Source organism: Diuraphis noxia, unplaced genomic scaffold, assembly GCF_037042655.1.
Source record: "Diuraphis noxia isolate RWA-SAM2 unplaced genomic scaffold, SU_Dnox_SAM2 contig0002, whole genome shotgun sequence".
Classification (NCBI taxonomy): Eukaryota; Metazoa; Arthropoda; class Insecta; order Hemiptera; family Aphididae; genus Diuraphis; species Diuraphis noxia.
Genome location: NW_028301712.1, coordinates 4625406 through 4649110, shown reverse-complemented (window position 1 = coordinate 4649110; position 23705 = coordinate 4625406). Strand labels below are relative to the sequence as shown.

Here is a 23705-nt window from a genome sequence, read left to right as displayed (position 1 = left end):
TTATGCATTTTCTAAGTGAAAATAACTTCCCATGACTCATTTGTTTTCAGAACTAATGAGGGTAAAAATATGGGAGATGATATTTATTTTATTCAATAAAATATTGAGTTGTGTTGCATTGTTTTTAAAATTCTACTTTATAAATATAACCATAAAAACAGATGATCCATATTAAGGTAAAGCTGTTCACAGGAAGCTAAGATATATTTAAAAATAAATTTCACTCAAGCTCTCAAACCAAAATAAGATACACATTAAGAAGTCTGAAGTAATCTTGGCCAAAGCCCAATAGCATAGATAATGTATAAAAAAAATTATCAAAACTGTCAAGGAAAAACAATAAAAGTATAATTATTTCATAAACTTTACCTTACTGTCTATAATTACTGTATTTTTTTATATCATTATACAATTGAAAATAATGTTGATATTTTCTACTTAAGTTTTTATTCATTACATCTTTCATAATTATATGATGGGTAATACTAAGTATGAAATATAATATCCTCAGTTGTAACATTATTTTTTAAGATAAATCCATAGCAAATAGCAATTTTAAAAGCCTAAAAAATTATTTTACTATTTATTAGGTGTTGAGTTTATCTCTTTATTGAGAAAGTCTTTAATGGATATTTATTTGAATTAATATCAAAAAGATTATACTAAACCTTTTTATGTCTTCATTTATTTTTAAAATGTTATCAAAATATTTTCACTATAAGATTTTTATAAAATTCTTGTAAAAAAAAATTATGTCTGTATTTTTAATTGGTGTAAGATACCTTAAGATCAAGATGATATTGTGGTTGTGGATTTTATTTTACGTTTTCAAGTTTTTTAGCTGAGCTTTAACATACAAAATTGAAAACTTAATGCCTATTAACATCTTAGTTAACTAAACTTGAATTTACTGAATTATTCCTATATATTTTTAATATTTTAAATTATAAAATGTATTGAATGAGCAAAATTTAAATTTACATTAGGTCTAAAAGATGATTGTAATTATGAGTATTTGATGCAAATTCAAGTCATTAGCTATTCATTTTGAATTAAAAAGAAAAATGTCCTGATTATTTTACTGAGTACTGGTAATTATTTAATTTATGATCTTCCTTCTCAAAAGTATTGACTAGATATGATTTACTTGCAGAAAACAGAAACCACTTAAAGTTGAATTTTTTCTACTATTAAATAGTAAAAAAATTAAAATGCACATTCTAAAACCCATGAATTCGTCTCAGATTCAAGCATAATACCATTAGTTGACCATTAATTTTCCCAGCATATTAATTAGACAATAGAATTTATTATATGATCTTATGTTTTGATTCAACATAGTTTTAAGTAAATTCTTATTGTTTATTTTGTGATTATTGATTTTTAAACTTTACTTATTTGTGTACAGTTAAGTAGGAGACTGCAGCATTGAAGAATGCTTAGACCAACCACCAGATAACATACTGACTTAATTTTTATGTAAATCAAAATCAAAAATAATATTTAATTATTAAGGATCAAAACTTATAGAAGTAAAATCAATGAGATATGCATTTATAAATCTAGAATTGGCAAAAAAAATGCATTGAACATACAAAGAAAAATGTTTCAAAATAAAATAAAAAATGCAGGTAAGTAAATGTCATTCAGCTGTACAGTAGTTTACAAGTGGGTTAATTTAATGGATGGTATTAAATTTAAATTCAATGATATTATATAATTTGTATACGAAAAATTATTCTAAGCGGAGACAGTTTGTCTAGGATATTTTATAGTTTTAAGCTATATTATTATTATTATATTGCTTTGGTATTATTCGAAAAAAAAAAAAAATGTAGGTACCTATAAAATATAAATTCCAAATTAATCAAATCAGATTCATTATGTACCCGACTCACTCAGTCATTCTTATTATAAACATTTATTATAAAGTATTAATATAAGTAATTAACGACATTAATCATTAAAATTAAAATATAAAGTATGCTCTAGAAATTTCAAATACCCACAAATAGTATTTTTAAATTACAGCAATATAACTAAAAAAAAACTTAGTTTGTATAGGAATTAGATTTTTTTGTTGCAGAATTAACTACTGAAGTGGTATTTTGTTTTAAATGTTTAATTAAATAAATTTGTCAACATTCAACGATTATAATTTTAAAAAATAGCAAGTTTTAAGTTTAAATTTTCAAGTTTTTTACCAAATGTATAATATTTAATTGACATTCATAGAATAATAAAATAAAAAATAAAAAAATAGAAAATAGAAAATGTCTATAAATAACTTATAAATTTATGAAATAGTTTAAAAATTTCATCAAATATAGTATAGGAATTGGTGAAAAAACATTGTTTAAATTTCAAGTTTCTACAGTTATTCAATACAGTTATACAGTTTTTAAATAACAACAAAATAAGATTATCGAGACTAGTGAAATTGAGTGAATGCCCCATGTTGTAATTTAAATGTTCATAAAACTTCAATCTGATTTTCCAGTAGAAATTTTTTGTTTGATAAAATAGACAAACCCATGAAAAATCTTGTATTGAATTTTCAAATTTAAATTTTTTATAAATTTATATCTGAAAATAAATTGCAAATTTCATGATTTTTACATATTTTGTCAAAATTCAAACTTTCAATGCTAATTAAAAACATTTGTGACTGTATATTTAAAAATTGTTATCAACTATTGTGACCAAATATTAGACGGCAAATTTAAACTCTTCTAAAACATTTTTTTTTTTTTTTTTTTTTTTTTTTATTCAAAAACAATCTGTACAACAAGCACATTTAGTTATTTTGATATAGAATATATACATAGTTTATTTAAAAAAAAAACAACAACTTTTAAGGAAGTCACCCATTGGTAACACCTAAGAACTTATAGTCGGATTTAGATCACTTAAGGAGATCTCTATTCCAATTTCGTTTGAGCCTGCGAGGGGGGTTACCTGGGATATGCAGTGAAGCCATATCTTTAATGAGAGGATTAGTACTGGAGTTGAGTTGGGAGTGGAAACGGTGGTAGTGAATTTTGGCGTAGTCATTGACATTTATAACTTTGAGGTCGTTGTGAAGTGAAAGGTTTGTCATGTACCATGGAGCACCAGTTAAAGTACGTAGGGCAATGTTTTGGAAAGATTGGATGGGGCGAATGTTTGAGGGTTTGGCCATCCCCCATATTTGAATACCATATGACCAGACAGGTCTGATCATTGTATTATACAATAACATTTTGGTTTTCAGATTAAGTTTAGATTTAAGAAGAGGTCGGAAGAGATGGAGTCTACTGTTGGCAAGTTTCCTTTTGTTTTGGAGATGGGGTTTCCAAGTTAAACGTTTATCTAAAATTATACCTAGATACTTTGTCTCGTTCGAGATAGGTATACTTTTGTCTTTAAGTTTGATGGTAGGGCAAATGCCAGGGCGTAGAGCGAAAGTGACTTGGGAAGATTTACTCTCGTTTATACTAATCATCCAGTTATTGGCCCAGTTATCTATAAGATTTAAATGTTCTTGAAGGTGTTGCGCGGCTATAGTTATGTCACTATTACTTGAGAGGATAGCAGTATCGTCGGCAAATGTAGCAAGTAGAGTGTTGTCGGTTTTAGGGATGTCAAATGTAAAGATGTTATATAAGTCAGGTGAGAGGTCGCTACCTTGAGGGACACCTGCTTCGATGTTAAACAGTGGAGAGAAAGCATTGCCGTGTCTGACCTTGAATTTTCTGCGTTCTAAATATGATTTTAGGATAAGGTATAGTGGAGCTGGCATAAATTGTTTTAGTTTGAATAGAAGTCCATTATGCCTAAAACATTTTACAGAAAAAATTAGAACTACTTGACATAACTCAGAGGACACCATGTGCAGGCAGTGCTAGTTATCCTCAATAAATATTTTTATTTTTAATTGAATGTATATTTAGAAAAATTCATATTTATCATTATATTCAATAATTCAAAAATTTATATATTGTTATTATATCTACAATGGTATGGTCTAGTGTACACCAAGTAATTATACCTAGTTGATACCAAAAGTGCATTACGATTTAATATAAGATTAGATATAAATATTATTTTTTTTTTTTTTTTTTTTTTTTGACCTTAAATGTCTATTTGATATAAAAAACTTATATTTGCTAAATTATTAGTTGCATACAGTTTAAATAAACAAACATCTAATGTAAAATACTAAAATAGGTATATTTACACTGTACATTATGATTTGGGATAAAATTTCAACTTTATTTTTTTAAATAAAATTAATTAATTAAGCTCAGGTGTCTCTAATGTGAAGTGCCTTCGATGTCTTTCACCATCCTTTTCAATGTTAAGCTAAACATTTTACATTATATGGTACATCTTCTATATTAGTGTCTTGAATTTTATATTGTTATGGTATACAGTTGACTCGATATTTCAAAACGTTCAGTAATTCATATAAAAATCATTCATTTAAATTCACTCAGTAATTTGAAATTGAATTTTGGGAAAACTGGTCATTAACACATGAAGATTTTGTTAAATGCTCGGTAATTAAAAGAATATTTTGGTATTCACCAAATATAATAATATCTTATAAACTATATAGTCCTCTACCTCTTGTGGCTTTAAAAAAAGCCAGTTTATCCTTGGAAAATTTACATAACTTTTTGCTCATGTCAAAAGTCAATATCGAGATTTTTGAAGCTTTATTCAATCTGTAAAATACTAATGAAAAATTAAAAATAAGTCCGTTGAAGACGAAAACACTTAAGGATTTCTTTGAAAAATAATAATTTAATTTTCATAGTATAATTTAAATAATATAAATATACTTAGCTTAATTTACATTTTAAAAACCATAGCAATAACAATAACTGTAATATCGCCTAATTGTTGAAATTTTAGTAATTATATATGTACAACAAAAAATTTTTTTCTAGTCTCAATAATTCCAATTTTTTTGCTGTCTCAATATTTCAAACTACCCAGCAATTTGAATTTTTCCAAATGCCCCGCCAACTTCTAATTATTAAAATTTAACTGAGTACTGTACTAGTAGTATACCAGACCTAGTCTGAGAAAAAAAAATAAAAAATATTTAGGTTATTTTGATTTTTGAATACTTTAGTTCGCTAGCAAGTCAATCTTGCTTTGTGGATCTGCCTATAATAATTGTTAGAGATTTAGTGTATATTAAATACTATTAGTATTATTTTTTAAAGAGTAACCGCATTTAACATTCTCTAAAAATGACTACAATATATTTCATTAATTATCCAATTCTTTTATACAAACTAAATAAAACATTTTTTTTTTTGATTTAATATTAACTATTTATACAGCCCAACTTGCATCATATTCTTTGAAAAATATAATATAATTGAAGTATAGGAAAACATGATTATATCATGCATCACTATGTAATATATAAATAACTTAATATTAATGTTTATATCATCGAAAATTTCCTCAAAATACTTTTAGCTTGAAAATTACTATAAAATAAATATTTAAAATGTAGCAATGAAATTGTATAACTTATATGCAAATGGTTTAAATAATTTGATTTTATATTTATTTTTTATTTTCCCTCAGACACACATTGATATTTTGAAAACTTGACTGACAGCAATGTTTATCATTACTGATCTATTAAATTTATTAAAATGATAGGTCTTGACCCAATCAAGAAGAAGGCTGTGTTTTGGTCTTTACAACCCTCGCCCCTGTCATATTTTTGTTTATTTAAAAAATTAAACATGCAATGCTTCACATGCTTAACAAATATAGTAATATAGTTCATGTTTGATAAAATGATTGTAAAGGCATATTGAAAACTACATTAGTGAGTGTGTGATCCACCCCTTCCCACCCAGTTATAATTAAATTGTATTATCCCCATTCTTCATTAAAATAATCCTGGCTACTGATGTGTATCCTCTTAACCTCAAAATAGTTTTTTGCATCAAATTTTCTAAACAAGGTATAGTCTGCAATTAATTTTTTTTTATTCTATAACAATAGGTATTTTATTTATTTAAAGTTTTAAAATTATATTATCAGTCATTGATTACAAAATAATGTTCATCTAATAATCATTCTACTCAAATCTATATGTACATCAGTTTTAAAATAAAAAATATGAATATATTTGTTATTTTAACTTGAAACAATTTTTGTTGAAAAACCATAACATTCACTTATCTTTAACAAACATTTCACTATATGATTAAGGTTAAAATTACTAATCTAAACTATTCTACTTGTTAAAAAAAAATATTAGGAATTAGAAAACTGATTAGAAATGACTTGAAGAATCTAAAATGTGGTTCATTCTTGAGTTTGTACAATGAGCATAATGCTCCCCTGCGAATTGTCACATTCCACTTGATGATTGTTCCAGTCTTTACTTTGACAAAACGTAGAGCAATATGGTGTACGTCGACACAATGAACACTCTGCAAATGCATCTCTATTGCAATTGGCACACTACAGAAATAAAAAAATTATATTGCAAAGAATATTATTCAATAAAGTATGTTATGTTTACTACCTTTTTAACATCTGGTATATCATCATTACTTGGCTGTAATCCTGCTGCCACACTTGAAATTGTCTCCACGTCAAAATCATTTCTATGAGAAATAAATTAACACTAGCTTATAAAATAAAAGTGAAAAACATTATCATTTACCTATTTTCTATAGAATTCTCTTTGGCTCTCTTAAGTTCTGCTAACAACTCCTGTTTTTCCGTACTCCATTTGTACTTGGCAACACGCATAGAGTTACGAAAATGGTGAACCATTTTTATCATTCTTGATGACATCTAAATTCAGAATGAATATAATTATTAATGACACTAATTAATAATTATACATTAGTATATAATTGATTTAGTGAGAAACAGATTTTTTTGAAGAAATAAATTTTTCTTTTTTTACTCATTAAATAAAATCACTAAAAATATACATATATACATTTAAAAAACTAAAATTGAAATTACACAGATATTTTCTCTTAATTAAGTAATTTAATGTCCAGAAGATAAAGAGAACCTGATAGGGGACAGCCTGGCCAGTATAATAAGAAAAAAAGAATGACAACTATAAATATTTATATAAACATTTTTTTATACATTTAAATGATGTTAATATTATTTTTAAGTATTTAGTAATTTTTAATTTTTCACTAATAAATTAATTCAGAAAATTATAAATATGATAACACAATAATATCTGCGTAATTTTAATAGCCTTATTCTCAATATTAGAATCATATATTTATCTATGTGTTTTGTATACACAATTTTAAGGAATTATAATTTATTTATTTTAGTCCAATTTAAAATTTTTTTTAGAGAAAACTTTTCTTCCAGAAATTTGAAAATAGTTCAAAATACCTACCCGTCATACCAATTATTATACTAATTACTTTGATAGGTTCAAAAGCTGCCACTGCTTGTCACTTATGATTAGTACTAAATTATTTTCACTCGAAAAGAATATTTATTTAAATAGTAATCCGTTCTCCTAATCATGAGTTAATTGAAAAAAAAACTTACATTTTCTAACTTTTTAAACATATCTTCTATTGAATCATTTGATTGAACAATTTCAGCTTGAGAAATATCACCTGTCTGTATAAGTATAGGTTCTTCTTCTTTTACATCTATATCACCATTGTCTAATGATATACCAACACTGCTGTCACAACTATCTTCATCGTTACTAATAGCTGTACCGTCTTCTATTTTTTTCTTTTTCGAATGACTAGATGAATGTTTTTTGGTGCGTATTCGTTTATATGGTGTAAACAGTCGTACAGGGCCAGTCTAAAACCACATATATAAACATTGTAAACAACTCACAAAAAATATCACTTACAAAGAATAATATTTTACTAACAGCAGATTCGTCATCACAACAGGCTGCACATGTACAACTCATAGCGTGAGGTAATAAGACTCCATCGTATATTAATGTTTGCAAACTACGGCCACCAAATCTTATACTTCTTTTCCAATCCTTGCTGGAAGCTCTACCACAAAGGGCTTCAAATTCACTAGGAGTGTACCATTGGTTTCCAAACTTAATACACTTGCCTCGACAGCCAGAACCAAATTTTTTTTTATGCAGTTCTGCGTTGGTGGTCTACAGATATGAGAAATTATAACAGTAACTCAAGTGTTCATGTAGGTATATTAAAAGATATCCTTACTTTGCATCGGACTGGTAATACTGGCAACCTGGCAGCTTCGGTATATGAATAACAAGGTGCTGTATTTGGAGATGATACACCTTGATCAGTCTCTTCTTCGTGAACATTATTAGTGTTTGAGTTATCTGGTCTAAGTACAATATGAGCAGTTTTGAAAGTGCCATCCTAAATAGATACAATTATATTAAAATGGTTTAGCTGCGAATACCAATGGATTTAAAAATACTTCGGCTCGAACTACAGTTCGCCAGGTATCACCATCAACTTGAGTACGTGTATCACAATTTAAACAGCTGTTATCCACACACAAGAGAGGTTTGAAATCATTTGACTCTGAAAGCTGAAATCAAAAATACAAGTATTAAGTTATGATTGGCACAATTCTACTACAGCAATCACTATTATAGTGAAAATAAAAATAAAAATATGTCACATGTACAATGTACATGGAAATTATTATGACGGATTGTCTAAAAGGTAAATACCAAATCTAAACCTAAAAGATAAAGTTACCAGCGAGTAACAGAGTTTAACTTGGTGGGCTAGACTATATTTTGGTAAATCTTTATTCAATCTACTTGATCTATTCCAATTTAACATGAATTAAGCTAGGAAAAGTTTTCAGACTTGGTGAGCCAGTACTTAGCGTATCCAGCATAGTTGGTAACTACACTTTAAAGGTAATAATCTCTATTTAAGGTGATCTATAATAATATTAATTATTATGATGACAGAAAAAAGTAATTTTGTTGTAATTTATTTTTTTATAAATAGTAGGTATGTTTATTTTATCAATTGATAATTGGTCAATAGGGAAGCGTCCAATAAATTTTCTGTCTCAGTCGTATTGATAGTCACACTAGTCAGTGGCATCAAAGTCTCAAAAATCTAGCAGGACAAATAATATTTCAAGAGGCTCAATATCTTAATATTGGCAAAAATGGCATACCGTAGAGAGGAAAGTAGTCAATATGAAACAGCCCAATCTTAAATTTTCAAACTGACACTAGTATACACAAATGTACATAACATTAAAGATACACTCATAACTCACGAAAGTTGAATAATCTTATTGCAATGGAAAATTTGTGCAATGATAAATACTTTAACATTTTCAGTAATAGTATTAGTTCCAAGCGGTCCCAAGTGAAACACTACTATCAGTGACGGCGCAAAGGCTAATTTCTGTACGTCTAGACTCGTAGTTTTTTTTAATAATAGGTGGACCGTGGGGACCAACACTAGGCAGAAAGTATGTTGCTCGATATAGATTTTATTGACTTAAGTACATTTTCAAAAGTAGTTAGGTACATTATAGCTTTGATTTATTTGTAAATAAAAATGTATTAAGCATATTATACTATGGAAGAGAGTTCTCTTTTACATCAATAAATGGTGGGTGGGTCAAATTATTGTTTGTTGTCTTGCAATAATAATATAAGTTGGTGCCGACCCAGAACAGGTACCATAATTCATAATCGGGATGGGCAACCAAACAAAAGAGCACTGTCGCGATAAAAATCAATCGGTGGCAAGGTTAAAAATTAAAATCCAATGGTTAATGAATTGTTATATTTTTCAATGGCCCCGAGAGACACCCCCTGCGGACGCCCCAGAAATAAACAGTTTTACGATAAATTACCTAACGCGGAAAAGTACACGAAAAATTATAATATCATAACGATCGTGTTGAGTCGTTGCGGAGTAAAAATTTACAGAAATCCAAAACGTTGTCGGAAGGACGTCACTGAGTCTGCCCCCCCGGTCAACGTTGTCGTTCACTTACCTGCAACGAGTCGGCGGTAATAACGTTGAACGTGCCAGCGCCCGACACGTTAATGAGCTGCCCAACGGGTATGGAGGACACTTGTACTTGAGACGAGGCGACGTGTTCGGCTGCGGCCGTGGCGTACGTAGCGGCCGACACGGAGACGTCCGACGACGACGACGACGACGGCAGCGGTCCATTGCGGTTTTCTTTCACCGCGTCGGCGGCGGTGACGACTACGACGTCGGTGGCCCTCGTACCGGTCTCGGCCATGTCCGTCTGTTCGGCGACATTTTCCGAATGACGCTGCCGGCCACCACCGCCGCCACGTTCGTCCATCGTCGTAACCACCGTCGCCGATTGCAGTCGTTGTTGTTGTTGTTGTTGTTGGTGGTGATGTTGGTTCCGACGGTGCTGTTGCTGCTGTTGTTGTTGTAGTTGTTGTCGATGTTGCTGGTGGTGCTGCTGCTGCTGCTGGAGTTGTTGCTGGTGTTGTTGTTGGTCGTCCGCGTAACCACCGCCGTCGATCACGGACATAATAATCTTATAAGAAATTATTCTCGATCTGGGACAACGCAAGACGAGGGTCGCGTAATATTTATAGTTTATCCGGTATCGAATGATCGTTCGTTTTTTCGTGTCCGGTTCATAGAGCACGTACCACGTACTACGCAGCTTCCGGTCCGATTGAAGCGCATGCAAAACCGGACGCCGAGGTCGATGAGAAACACTCGCGACGACGATTCCGCTCGACGCTCTGTGTACACGTTATCGATAATATGACCGCGTATCCGACGCACTATCTACATAATATTGTACCGAAACACCGATGACGACGGTCCTCGAGCGTGAAGACGCGGCCGCTATTTTTTTTGGGCAGGGCGAGGGCGCTGCAAATCATGTAATTGATAGCATTGGCTTTTTTTTTTTAATTTTCGTTACTTTAAATGATAATTACAAAATTGCGTTTTGTTATTATTTCATATTTTTTTTGATTGATAACGGTATCGTGGAGAATATATTGATAGTTGATACGAATACGTGGAAATGCGGACCAACACGACTACACTTGCGCAAAATGGTTAGACCGTGGGCCGTGGCTATTAATACTGTATAGATAAAACTATTCTGTTAATTATTGTGATAATATCACAAATCATAATAGTGACTCGTATAAAGTTGAATAATAAATTGCTATAATATAATTTCCCAACTAATTCACCATACCTAAGCTAAATATAAGATAAATATTATGAAAACTATTTTAAGAGGACACCACACCCGTTATGTTATGGTTTCTCTGTCTTAGAAACGTTGAAATATAGCTTTTAAAGTTGAAACACGACAAATTTGTTTTCAGCTGTTCCAATTTTGTGTCAACGTATTATCCTATCATCAAACTTAAAGCCCAAAGGTAAACGGCAATATCATTATCCGTGCTTTCACGCGTGTTAATGGAGTTCGAAATTATCTAGGGCTAGTGGTGGCATCTAGGGGGGGCATGAGGGTACAGTAAGTTGTACCCACAAAAATTTTTCTGGGGGAGGGTAAAAGTATTATTTTGCACCTACAGACAGATATCTACAACAGTCAAAAATATATAATATATAAAATATATATTATTTATAATTAATATTAATTATTTATAAATATATAATATTACTAATAATATATTTTAATTATTTTATTGCTAGCAATTAAATTGATATAATGTAATTTTTATACTAAATAATAACCATGGATCACTTTAATATTATTTTATATCTGATTACTGAATTATAAAAAAAAAAAATAATTGTCACAATAATAATAGTTAAATAATGCAGTAAGCTAATTCGTCACTAGATAGCGATATGGTTCAAAAGAGTAACAGGGGTTCCAGCATACCATGTTTTAAGGAGTAATATTTAGGCAATTCATATCACACGTACATTTGAACTATGCGATTGTGTGAGTAGTAAATAAACATTGCTACATTAGTGAGTGAAATCCATTATCGCATGCCTCCGACTACAGGGTGACAGTTCAATATATACCTTAGATCTAAGCGATTTCCGAAACTTCCATAATCAAAATGTCATACTTTAAGGCGGTCCCACACGACTGGTGTACTTGTCCAATGTTGGTAAATGGTTGCATTTGGCAAGTATTGGGCTGGTTATTGGTCATATCTCCTACACCATTCACTTGTATAGTTATAACTAATTATAAGATTTTTATAATTTTTAATCTGTTCAAAAAGTATAGTGCTGATGAAAAGGTTATTGTTTCTGCAGCATATGTAGGTATGAGTTGTGCATATTTAAAATTATTGAAAACTACACAAATTACCTACGTGCTATCTCGGCTTTTTCATTATTACATAATTTTATTTTTTATGTAACTATTTAAAAAAAATTTACCTAATCTAACCTAACCTGATAGGCAATTCACGCCTTAAATCAATTAATTCTTAAGCTATACTATTCATAAGACATATACCATAGGCGTGCGCAGGGGGTATGCAGGGTATGCAGCTGCATACCCTGAAGTTCTGTGAGAGGCGAACATCGACTCTGGAAAATTGAAACATCCTGCAGTTATCAGTTATCAACTACCAAGTATTTGCGAAAATGCGAAATACATACTTCTTGTATTATGTAATGGTATTTATTACAAAATTTTTTAATTAAACAGTAGGTTTTTTCAATATTTATGAATTGTGTATACATATTGTCAGAATTTTACGAGCTTAAAATAACTTTCAGGGCGCGCTATTGTCAACCTTCTGCATATCCTGAAAAAGAGGCCTGCGCACGCCTATGACATATACTGTTGTCTGTTGGCAATTGGGACATGCCTATGTGTGAGTAAAAACGAAAATTATATAGTATATAATATATACAATTTAGAGTAAACAAATAAGTTTTATCGGTATAAATTTTAATAGGTAATATATATAAATTATATATTTTGTAGAATAAAAAAAAAAGTATTGCAGTAGATTTATTGCAGCAAGTTCTGTTTGGTTAAGACGGGTAAAAGATTTTCCAAACTTAAGCTGTAAGTTGATAGAGTTCCTTCTACTTTCCTAATCCCCAACATTTACCAGTTTACCACCCACCTTTGTTCATTTCTTTATCTCTCAATGCACAATCTATTGCCCAAGCATCCCACTCATTTTATAACTTCAAAACTGGTGACTTCACTTCCATATCTTACTTCCTTAACTCTATTAATAGTTTTTAAAAAACTGATTCTTTAGTCTTGAAGACATTCTTTCTCCACTTGTATAATTTAAAAAATAATTCTAACGGTCCGGACGGTATCTCTGCTCGTCTACTATACAATTGTCGGTATACTATTGCTACTCCAGTCTTCATTCTATTCGGGCGCTCCTTAGATGAAGTCATTGTCCCAGATGTGTGTAAAACCTGTTCTATTTCCCTCATCTTCAAGGCTGGTGACCGCTCCAATGTTTCCAACTATAGACCTATTTCTATCTTACATTCTTAACACACCTGACCAAGCTCTTTGAATCCACCGTATATTCCTGTATCAAAAGAAACCTAAATACATAATTATTGACTCTCAACATGGGTTACGCCCCGGAAAGTCAATCTTTAACAGTAGTATTTCTTTCACCACCTACATACTAAACAATGTTAAGGCTAATAGTCAAGTTGAAACTATTTTTACTGACTTCAATAAAGTGTTTGACTTAGTAGACCATGGACTTCTTAATGCCACACTCATCTCCTGGCTCACATCTTCTTTAACATCTCGTAGACAATTTGTTACACTAAACGGAGCGGTTTCTGAATTATCTGTAATTTTTTCTGGTGTTCCACAAGGAGGTCACATGAATCCTCTTCTTTATATCGTATTTGTCAATTCTATAAATAAGTATTTCTCTTTTTCCAAGGTTCTTTTATTTGCTGATGATATAAATTTTTTTGTAAAATTGACTATTACAACCTAAACTGGATGCCTCTTTGATTGGACTCTACACCTTAACCTACCCCTCAACTTGGACAAATGTCATTCTATGACTTTCTCTAGGAAACGTAACCCCAATTGCGCCTTGAACGAGTGAAAAATCGCATCCTATCTTTTATTGCCTTTTTATTGAAAATTGAACACACACCTCATGACTATACCCACGCTGACCTCATGTTCATCACGGGGTACAGTCAATTGGTCGTATGAAATTGGTCGTGGTAAAATTGGTCGTTTGGTGAATTGGTAAATTAGTCGTTTTCAAAATAATATGTGTAAATAATAATATGTAACAAATATGTAAATAATATGTGTAAAAATAATATATATGAAAATAAGTTTAAGTTTAAAAAATAATATGCGTAAAAATAATATATGTGACAATAATTATAAGTTATGAGCTATCCCAGATTTAGAGGCATATTAATTATTATTTTTTTTAATTTTTACTAACTCAATTACTTATATAATTATTAGCACTAGACTACACCGTTTATCACAGTCAACTGAAATTTGTGCACACAGACACAATATTATACACTATAGATGAAACATATTATTTTTATTCCAGATAAAGATCATCCGATAATAGTTGTTATCGTAATATAATATAGCCTGTAATAATGATAGTTGTACATTTGCACACGCTGTTATTCAACTTATTATCGTAAAACGTTTTATAATGATTATTGTCCATTTGTACCTACATAATGTTTTTAACCAGTATTCACGTTTCGCGACGAAAATATACTACGACTATTTTACCAAACGACCAATTTCAGACGACCAATTTTACCATGACCAATTGTATACGACCAATTGACTTAGACTCGAATTTCTAGCATAAAATAATTTGTGAATTTTCGTGATTTTTACGTATTTTGCAAAATTCAAACTTTGAATGCTTATAAAAAAGAATTGTGACTATGAATTTCTTTTATTTTTCAACTGCTATTGTAATAATATGTTAAGAGCCTTGTATTAAATTTTCAAGCTTTTATGCCTAACAAATAAATTGTTATCAATATTAATTTTAAAAAAACTAATAATGATCGAAAATTTCAAATGCCTATGAATAGTTCAACTTAAGTCGAAAATTGTTGAAAATTGCATGGTGGATAGAATATACTTATATAAACATTCGGTGAAAATTTTTCACTTTTGACCCCCCAAAGTACCAACTAGATTCACTTTCTGATCGAACGAGGTACTGAAGTCAAAAATCGAAGCACTTTTACTGCCCCAAACCGTGATGACAGACACAAAAAAAAAACCCATCACATCATGGTAAAATCAATACATTCATCGCTCCGCTCAGAATCTAAAATAAAATAAAAATAATTTAAAGTTGGTAATTTTTTGAAATTGTTTTATTATTTATTTTTATAAATTTGTTGTAGAATAGAATTATTATAGAAAAGAGTAACGCCTGATAGAGTGGCAAATTAAATCACTGCTATGTACACTCTCGGTATATAAATCTTCAATCGTCAATAGCAGATTAAAACAAATAAACAAACACTTTTCTTGTTATTTATTAATACTATTTTCGATATAATATTTTAACCTAAATTTAAAAAAACAAAATAAAAATAGCTGATGTTCATTGTGCTGTTTTACAAATAAGTAAATACATTAATATAAAATAGACATAAACCACACATAGGTATTATATTTTTAATTTCAAATAGTAACTTTTTACCTATACTAGCTTGATGGTACACAGAATGGAGCCTGAAATTAAACTAAACGAAATCGCTCCACTCTATCTTCACACTATGCCCCAGAGACTGTTCACAACTATTCCTGAATAATCAACCTCTATCCTACTCTCAAAACGTTAAATATCTTGGACTAACCCTAGATCGCTGGCTCACATGGGCTCCTCATATACACTCCAAACGTTCCAAACGCTCAATGGTCGTAGCCACCAGCTGCGATACCTACTGACCTCTAAACATATTCATCTGAACAACAATCTCTTTATATACAGAATGCTACTTAAACCAATATAGGACATAGGTCTATGGTATATACAGCTTTAGAGGTCAGCAAAACCTATTAATATCAATAGAATACAAACCTACCAATCCAACACTCTATGACAAATCACAAATCACTAAAGCACCACATTAACTTTTCAATCACACACTTCGTCACGACCTCTCCATACCTTTTGCTGCAGACGTGGGCACGTGGCTAAAACACACTACAAAATATTCCATAACCGCCTCTTAAACCACAAAAATCCACTTATGCATGATATCTCTTCCTTGACTATCCCTGGAAATCCTTCCAAATAGTTAAAGCGCAAGTAGTGTAGAAACCTACTGACAAATTAATTCAATCTTAATATTCATGCTTCTTTTTTATTGTAGTACCTCCACTGGGAAACTTCTATAGAAGCATAATATATGCTCTATTATCTATATATATTTTTTTTATTACCATCTATTACCTCAGCTTTTCTTATTGTTCTTTTTTGTAACATATTAAATAAAACATTGTAAAACAAAAAAAAAAAATAGTACCTAGTTTTGAAAATGTAATAACGCGAACCGTTACTTAAATAAATCATTTTTTTTCATTCACACAAAAATATAATTCAAAGTTTTTTATTATTTCAATTATTTTTATTGATTGAATTAATTTAATAATAAATAATATTTTGATTATCTGTAGCAAACAGAACCGATATCCAATGTCATCTTATTTCTTATCGTAACTATAATTCTAACACAAGAGTGTATTTATTGTAAACAACCGACAAAGCTAGTTACATATTTACATTTTATGTAGGTATAGGTACCTAATAATAATATATTAACATTTTGTCAATTTAGCGTAATTCCAGCAGTATACAGTGTGTTCAACGATAAAGGTAACACGGAATATTTTGAACGCATGACCTTGTATGCAATTCGGGTTTTTTGTAATGCGTAAAGGACATATAATTACATTTATTTTTGATAAATCTTGATTTTTTTTTTTTAATTCTAAGCATGCGCAACAAAATAATTTTTTTTTTAAATGGCACCTTCCATTTTTGAGTTCAGATTTGAATTATGTGAATTTTTTCAAGCAACTTTGACCATTAAAGTTTTGCTCTATCTTAAAAATTGACCGATTGAGAATGAGTCGATTTATAACATTTGCATTTATCGTATTTTTCAATAGTCTGCTTTCTGTAGAAGTAATGTAAATTACTTGTACTTATGACAGTACACTGAATTTTTAAGAAAAATTTATACGAAATCACTTATAAATTTTGAAACTCTAAGTACCTAGACTATTGAAAAATACGATAAATGCAAATGTTATAAATCGACTCATTCTCAATCGGTCAATTTTTAAGATAGAGCAAAACTTTAAAGGTCAAAGTTGCTTGAAAAACTTCACATAATTCAAATCTGAACTCAAAAATGGGAGGTGCAATTTAAAAAAAAATTATTTTGTTGCGCATGCGCAGAATTTAAAAAAAAAATCAAGATTTATCAAAAATAAATGTAATTATATGTCCTTTACGCATTACAAAAAACCCGAATTGCATACAAGGTCATGCGTTCAAAATATTCCGTGTTACCTTTATCGTTGAACACACTGTATAATAGATAGCGTATATGTTATCTAATTTAAATTGTACATTAACGAATGGCCAACGACCGTTCATCGGCGTTAGTAGACATTTGTACAATAAGGGGGTGCTTAAGCTCTAGGTTTATTGTGACTTAATGGGATCTAACTTTTTAAACAATTTCTTAGGGTGTTAATTTTGACTTAGGGGGTGTTAAGGACCCAAAGCATCCCCCTAGTTGTGCTAATTCTGTGGTTCAGATATAATGAGGAAAACTGCGATCGATATTTTTTTTATTCCTTTTACCTGTTTCTAGTCAGAATAATGATGTTTAAAATTTGATTTTATAATGTAGATAGCCTAAAGATTCACATATTATCCTCTATTATGCCAGCGTTGAAACTTGAGGTCAAGTTTATTACCTATATTATAATATTATTAATTATATCATTTGGAACCAGAATAAACCGGTTTTCAGTGTTCGTTTAATTCTCAAATTCAAAAAGTAAAATTTAAACAGAATTAATTTATTCTATAAAAAATACAAATACATCTTGCATCTATATGGATATATTTGTATCTATTGAATTTCATCCTGTATATATGATGTACCTCCAATATATTAGATTCTGAACGAAGTGATGAATGTATTGATTTTACAATGATGTGTGTTTTTTTTTTTTTTTTTTTTTTTGTCTGTGTACAGCATAACTAGTCGAAATAATGCTTCGATTTCAAATTTTTAAACATTTTCCAACAGTTTTCAAAAAAATCGAGAAAAACAAAAAAAAAATGACAGAAAAACGGGAATTTTTACGCAAAATCAGTTTTCGACCAAATCGATTTTTTTATATGGTTGTAATTCAAAAAATAATCACTTTAAATACTTGAAATTTTCACCAAATGTTTATGTTAGTGTTCTCTATATACAGTTTCATTTTCAAAAATTTTTGACTTTTTTTGAGTTATTTATAGACCACTGAAATTTACACTTTTTTTGAGAATTTTTTTTTGAAGTGTCGGTAAAAAAATGTTGGACGACCAAAAAAACTTGAAAATTTAATACAAGGTTCCTTATGAGTTTTTCTCATTGTAGCTAAAAAAAATTAAAAATCGTAAGTCACAATTTTTTTTAATAAGCTTTTATAGTTCAAAATTTTACGAAATCTGTCGAAAACGCGAAAATTTGCAAGTAATTTTGAAGTTGAAAAATCATAAAATTTTTTGCGTTTATAACTAAGGATTAAAAATACAACACTAAGTTCTCCATAAGTTTTCCTTCAAGTAGCTATAGAGAAAACTCGAAGTATCATTATAGAAAAAATTTTAAGTGCGTTTGAATTTTAAATTTTTACGAAATAGCGTAACGATAACGATTTATCCTAAAACGATTTTAAATATTTTTTATTATTCAAAAAGTATAAGTCCTAGATACTTGAAAATTTTACCAGTTATTAGGATTGGTATTTTCTTTACATGATTAAATTTTCAAAATATTTTGACTTTTTTTGAGATATTTATAGACGACTGAAATTTTCAATTTGTCTGAAAATTTTTTTTTGAAGTGTCGATAAAATTTTTTTGGCCCTATCAAAATACTTGAAAATTTAATACAAAGTTCCTCATAATTTATTCTTAAAGTGATTAAAAAATTATAAGAATACATAGGCACAATTTTTTTTTATAAGCTTTTATAGTTCAAAATTTTACGAAATCTGTCGAAAACGCGAAAATTTGCAAGTAATTTTGAAGTTGAAAAATCATAAAATTTTTTGCGTTTATAACTAAGGATTAAAAATACAACACTAAGTTCTCCATAAGTTTTCCTTCAAGTAGCTATAGAGAAAACTCGAAGTATCATTATAGAAAAAATTTTAAGTGCGTTTGAATTTTAAATTTTTACGAAATAGCGTAACGATAACGATTTATCCTGAAACGATTTTAAATATTTATTATTATTCAAAAAGTATAAGTCCTAGATACTTGAAAATTTTACCAGTTATTAGGATTGGTATTTTCTTTACATGATTTAATTTTCAAAATATTTTGACTTTTTTTGAGATATTTATAGACAACTGAAATTTTCAATATTTCTGAAAAATTTTTTGGAAGGGTCGATAAAATTTTTTTGGCCCTATCAAAATACTTGAAAATTGAATACAAAGTTCCTCATAAGTTATTCTTATAGTAATCAAAAAATTATAAAAATACATAGGCACAATTTTTTTTATTAGCATTTGAAGTTCAAATATTGACTTAATACGTAAATATTACGGCAATGTTCAAATTATCTTAGATAGAAATTCATAAAAATTTTTCTTTTTTGATCTAAGATTTGAAAATTTAATACAAGGCTCCTATCATATTTTTTTACAATAGCAGTTGAAAAATAAAAGAAATATATTGTCACAAATTTTTTTTATAAGATTTTACAGTTCAAATTTTGACCAAATACATAAAAATTACGGCAATGTTCAAATTATGTTAGATCGAAATTCATAAAAGTTTTTCTTTTTAATTCTAAGATTTGAGAATTTAATACAAGGCTCATAATATACTTTTGCAATATAAGTTGAAAAATAAAAGAAATATATAGCTACTTTTTTTTTTTTACATGCATTCAAATTTTAATTTTGACAACATACGTAAAAATCACGAAAATTCGTAAATTATTTTATTCTATAAATTCATAAAAAATTTTCCTTTTATACCTAAGATTTGAAAATTTAATACAAGGCTCCTTACAAAATTTTCAATCTTTATCACAAAAAAAATGTTTATCGGAAATTCAAATTAAATTTTTATTAGCATTTGAATTTCAAATATTGACAAAAATTCGTCAAAACCATGAATATTTGCAAATTATTTTGTAGTTCAAAATTCATAATATTGTTTGTATTTATATCTAAGGTTATACAATTTAACACCAAGTTTTCCATAAGTTTTGCTTCAAATAGCTATAGAGAAAATTTGAAGTGTCATTATAGGAAAAATGTTTTGAGCGTTTGAGTTTTAAATTTTTATGAAATCGCGTAATGATAACGATTTATCCTCAAACCAGGTATTCGTATATCTATGATAATATAAGGTATTATGAATTATGATCACTACACTAATTAATTAACCGCGCCTTATGCAAAATGCGTCTTAATTGAAAAATAAAATATTTGTTTCAAAATAGAATATATGACAATATTTAAATATAATATATCCTAGACTGACAAATCATCTCCGTTCAGAATCGTTTTTCGTATACAATGATACCTATCATTGCATTCAAATTTAATCCCATCCATTACAGTAACCTACTGTACAGCGGAGCGACATCCACGACTTACCCGCTTTTTTATATTTAAATATATAATTTTTTCTTTAACCTGTATAGGCTGTAATACAATTATAGAGTACCTAACAATAATAATAAAAATATTACGTATAATTACATAATAGATTAAAATTCAATTAAGAGTATAATTTCTGTGTTACCATTTTATGTTTTGCATTTGCGCTACATTAGATTGACAATATAATAGGTATTCTATATTATGTAGTTTTATAGTTTTTAGTTTTTACTATTTTTAGAGGAAATATTCACATCCTTTTCGGATTTTTTATTGTGATAAGGTAACAATTTTCACTTGGTTCACCGACGCGCAGATGAGTTGATGGTACACGGGAGGTAGCCAGGACGCAGTTACAATACTAAATTCCTGATCCTAGCTCATAAATGAGGCAAATTTGAATGATACCCAGTTCTCAGTAACTAATACGAAATGAGGCTGCAATTGAGGATAAATAGGGTTCGGATTTATTTGCATTAAAAATCTATAATACCTATATGCAGATTCATATCATAAATATGTAAAACATATGCAAAATGATATTTTTTACAATTTAACAAACTATGATTTTGAGTAAAAATATTACATAATCTAAATATATATTATGCATGAAAATTTAAATTTAAAATAACATTTTTAATGACATTGTATAAAAGTATTATGAATTAATTAAAATATTATAGGTATAAATTATTATTTTAAAATTGAAAATACTTACAATTATTTTAATGAAATTGTGTTAAAATATTTTTTACTATTTATATTAAATTATTATTATTGGACGAGTACCAGCATGAAGTTATCGAAATCGATTTTAAGTTTTCGAATTGAAACTTCTACGATAATTTCGAAGCATACTTTTGTATTTGATAAAATTATTTCCTCGCCACAAGCAGGCAAAAAAGGGCATGGGATGCTACATAATTCAAAGGGCAAATAACAAAAATGTGTGGAGCAAATTTAAAATATGTAGATAATGTATAAAATGTATAAAATATTAAAAATAAGAAAAAATCGTAAATAGGTACCAATTTACAACAAATATTCAAACAAAATTGTACGATATTAGATTAAAAACAAATTAGATCAAATTTTAGATCGAATATATTTTAGGGCAAGGGATGCTGTAGCATCCCAGCATCCCAGCCAGTCCACACCTGGTCACAAGATACAACTGGTGCATATTTAAAACTTGATAAATCTTCAACTGACAGTTCCTTGTCTTCATCACATTTTGTTACCTCGCCGTTGATTATATACTATCGATTTTTTTAAAGTAGAGTATCCTCGTTTTTTTGACAAAACATTTGTAAGTTTAGATCTAGCGAAATCTATCACTGACCCTTCTTCTTCGAATTTAATTTTAATAGTGTCAATGTGCAATAGACTATCGTCTATCTCTTAAAGTAACATTCGATTTCTTTATAGTTGAGTAATAATAAATTTAACTCTAAAATATTCAATTTTTCGTCATTCGTTGACAGTCTATAACGATGTCGATCACTTATCGGTGTATGGGTACATTATAATGGGTTATTTACAATCGAAAGTAGGTATCTTTGGAGACTTAAACTCTACGAATTCTAGAATATGCAACATTTATGCAACTATCAAGAAATATGCAATAAATATGCATCATGATTCAAATATGTAAAAATATGCAAGAATAACATAAGAATCTACACACTACAAAACGTCGACATTTATAATCAAAATTATTCTAGATGAATTGTAGAAAAATATGCATTTGCATATAAATCCGTACCCTAATGATAAACACCAATAAATGTTTAGCTATTACCTTAACACTAAACATCATAGGTATAGTCAAAATATTGCGATATTTTGCATAAAATATCAATGTTCGAGGACACATTTTTCATAAATACAATTTCATAAAGTATATAATAAGACTATATAGGTAAAATGAGTATTACATTAATAATATCCTGACCGTTATTATTATTATTATAATATATTTAAGTATTAACCGCTGTTAATAAACAGAGCAATGGCATGTTGAAGATAATATCTAGTATTTAAAAATAAGCAATTGAATTATGGATTGTGTAATATTGTTTATAGAAAGGAAAAAAATATAGCTTTAGTTTCATATTGATTTATTTCTATTTTTAAAGAAATTTTCAGTTCATAGTTCATACAAAAATCGCGTGCATAAACTATTCACATTCTACATATATAGGTATTATGTGTAACAAATACCAATATATTATTAAAATAATACCGCAAAAATGCTGACTGCCCATAATGGTTATAACTTGTAACTTATAAATTATAATATTCATAACAGTAATATAGAAGTCAGAAGGTACCTAGTTAAACTAATATCTATCTACTATAGTAGTTTAGACGTATCAGTGTATCACGTATAGTACATTAGTAGGTTAGGCAGTAATTAATCAATGTTATAGGTACTTAATTGATAATACACCATAATACACTATTATATTATTATTTATTATACGCATAGAACTATTAGAACTATTCTATAAAGACTATATTATACCTACACTCCTACATGTTAACTAACTTATTGTTTTTTTATTTATTTATTTAGAATAATAAATTATACAATCTGTACCTACATAAAAAAGAACAATTTACAATAAGAATATATTACTTGAACATAGCTATAAAATATACAAGTCACATGGAACATGGAAGCCAGAATAGGTATAGATAAAAGAAGTATAACCAAGCAGTGTCGCAGTGACATTTTTTGAGCAGAATACTTTTTTAAATGTATTTATATAATAGGCATATTTTTTTTTTTAAAGTATTTGCACTAGTGGTGTTAAAATCGTTGCTTG

General features: G+C 28.8%; 1 protein-coding gene across 1 annotated transcript; it reads right to left on the bottom strand.

Moving 5' to 3' along the window:
* Positions 1-6119: 6119 nt before the first annotated feature.
* On the bottom strand, positions 6120-10951 carry LOC107165171 (deformed epidermal autoregulatory factor 1-like). The gene is made up of 8 exons (XM_015513285.2): positions 10000-10951; positions 8440-8553; positions 8214-8378; positions 7901-8146; positions 7558-7827; positions 6689-6822; positions 6548-6629; positions 6120-6483 (listed from the first exon to the last, which is right to left on the bottom strand). Exons 1-8 carry the CDS (start codon positions 10516-10518, stop codon positions 6325-6327), a joined length of 1689 nt encoding a protein of 562 aa, XP_015368771.2. The 5' UTR covers positions 10519-10951; the 3' UTR covers positions 6120-6324.
* Between the last annotated feature and the right edge of the window lie 12754 nt (positions 10952-23705).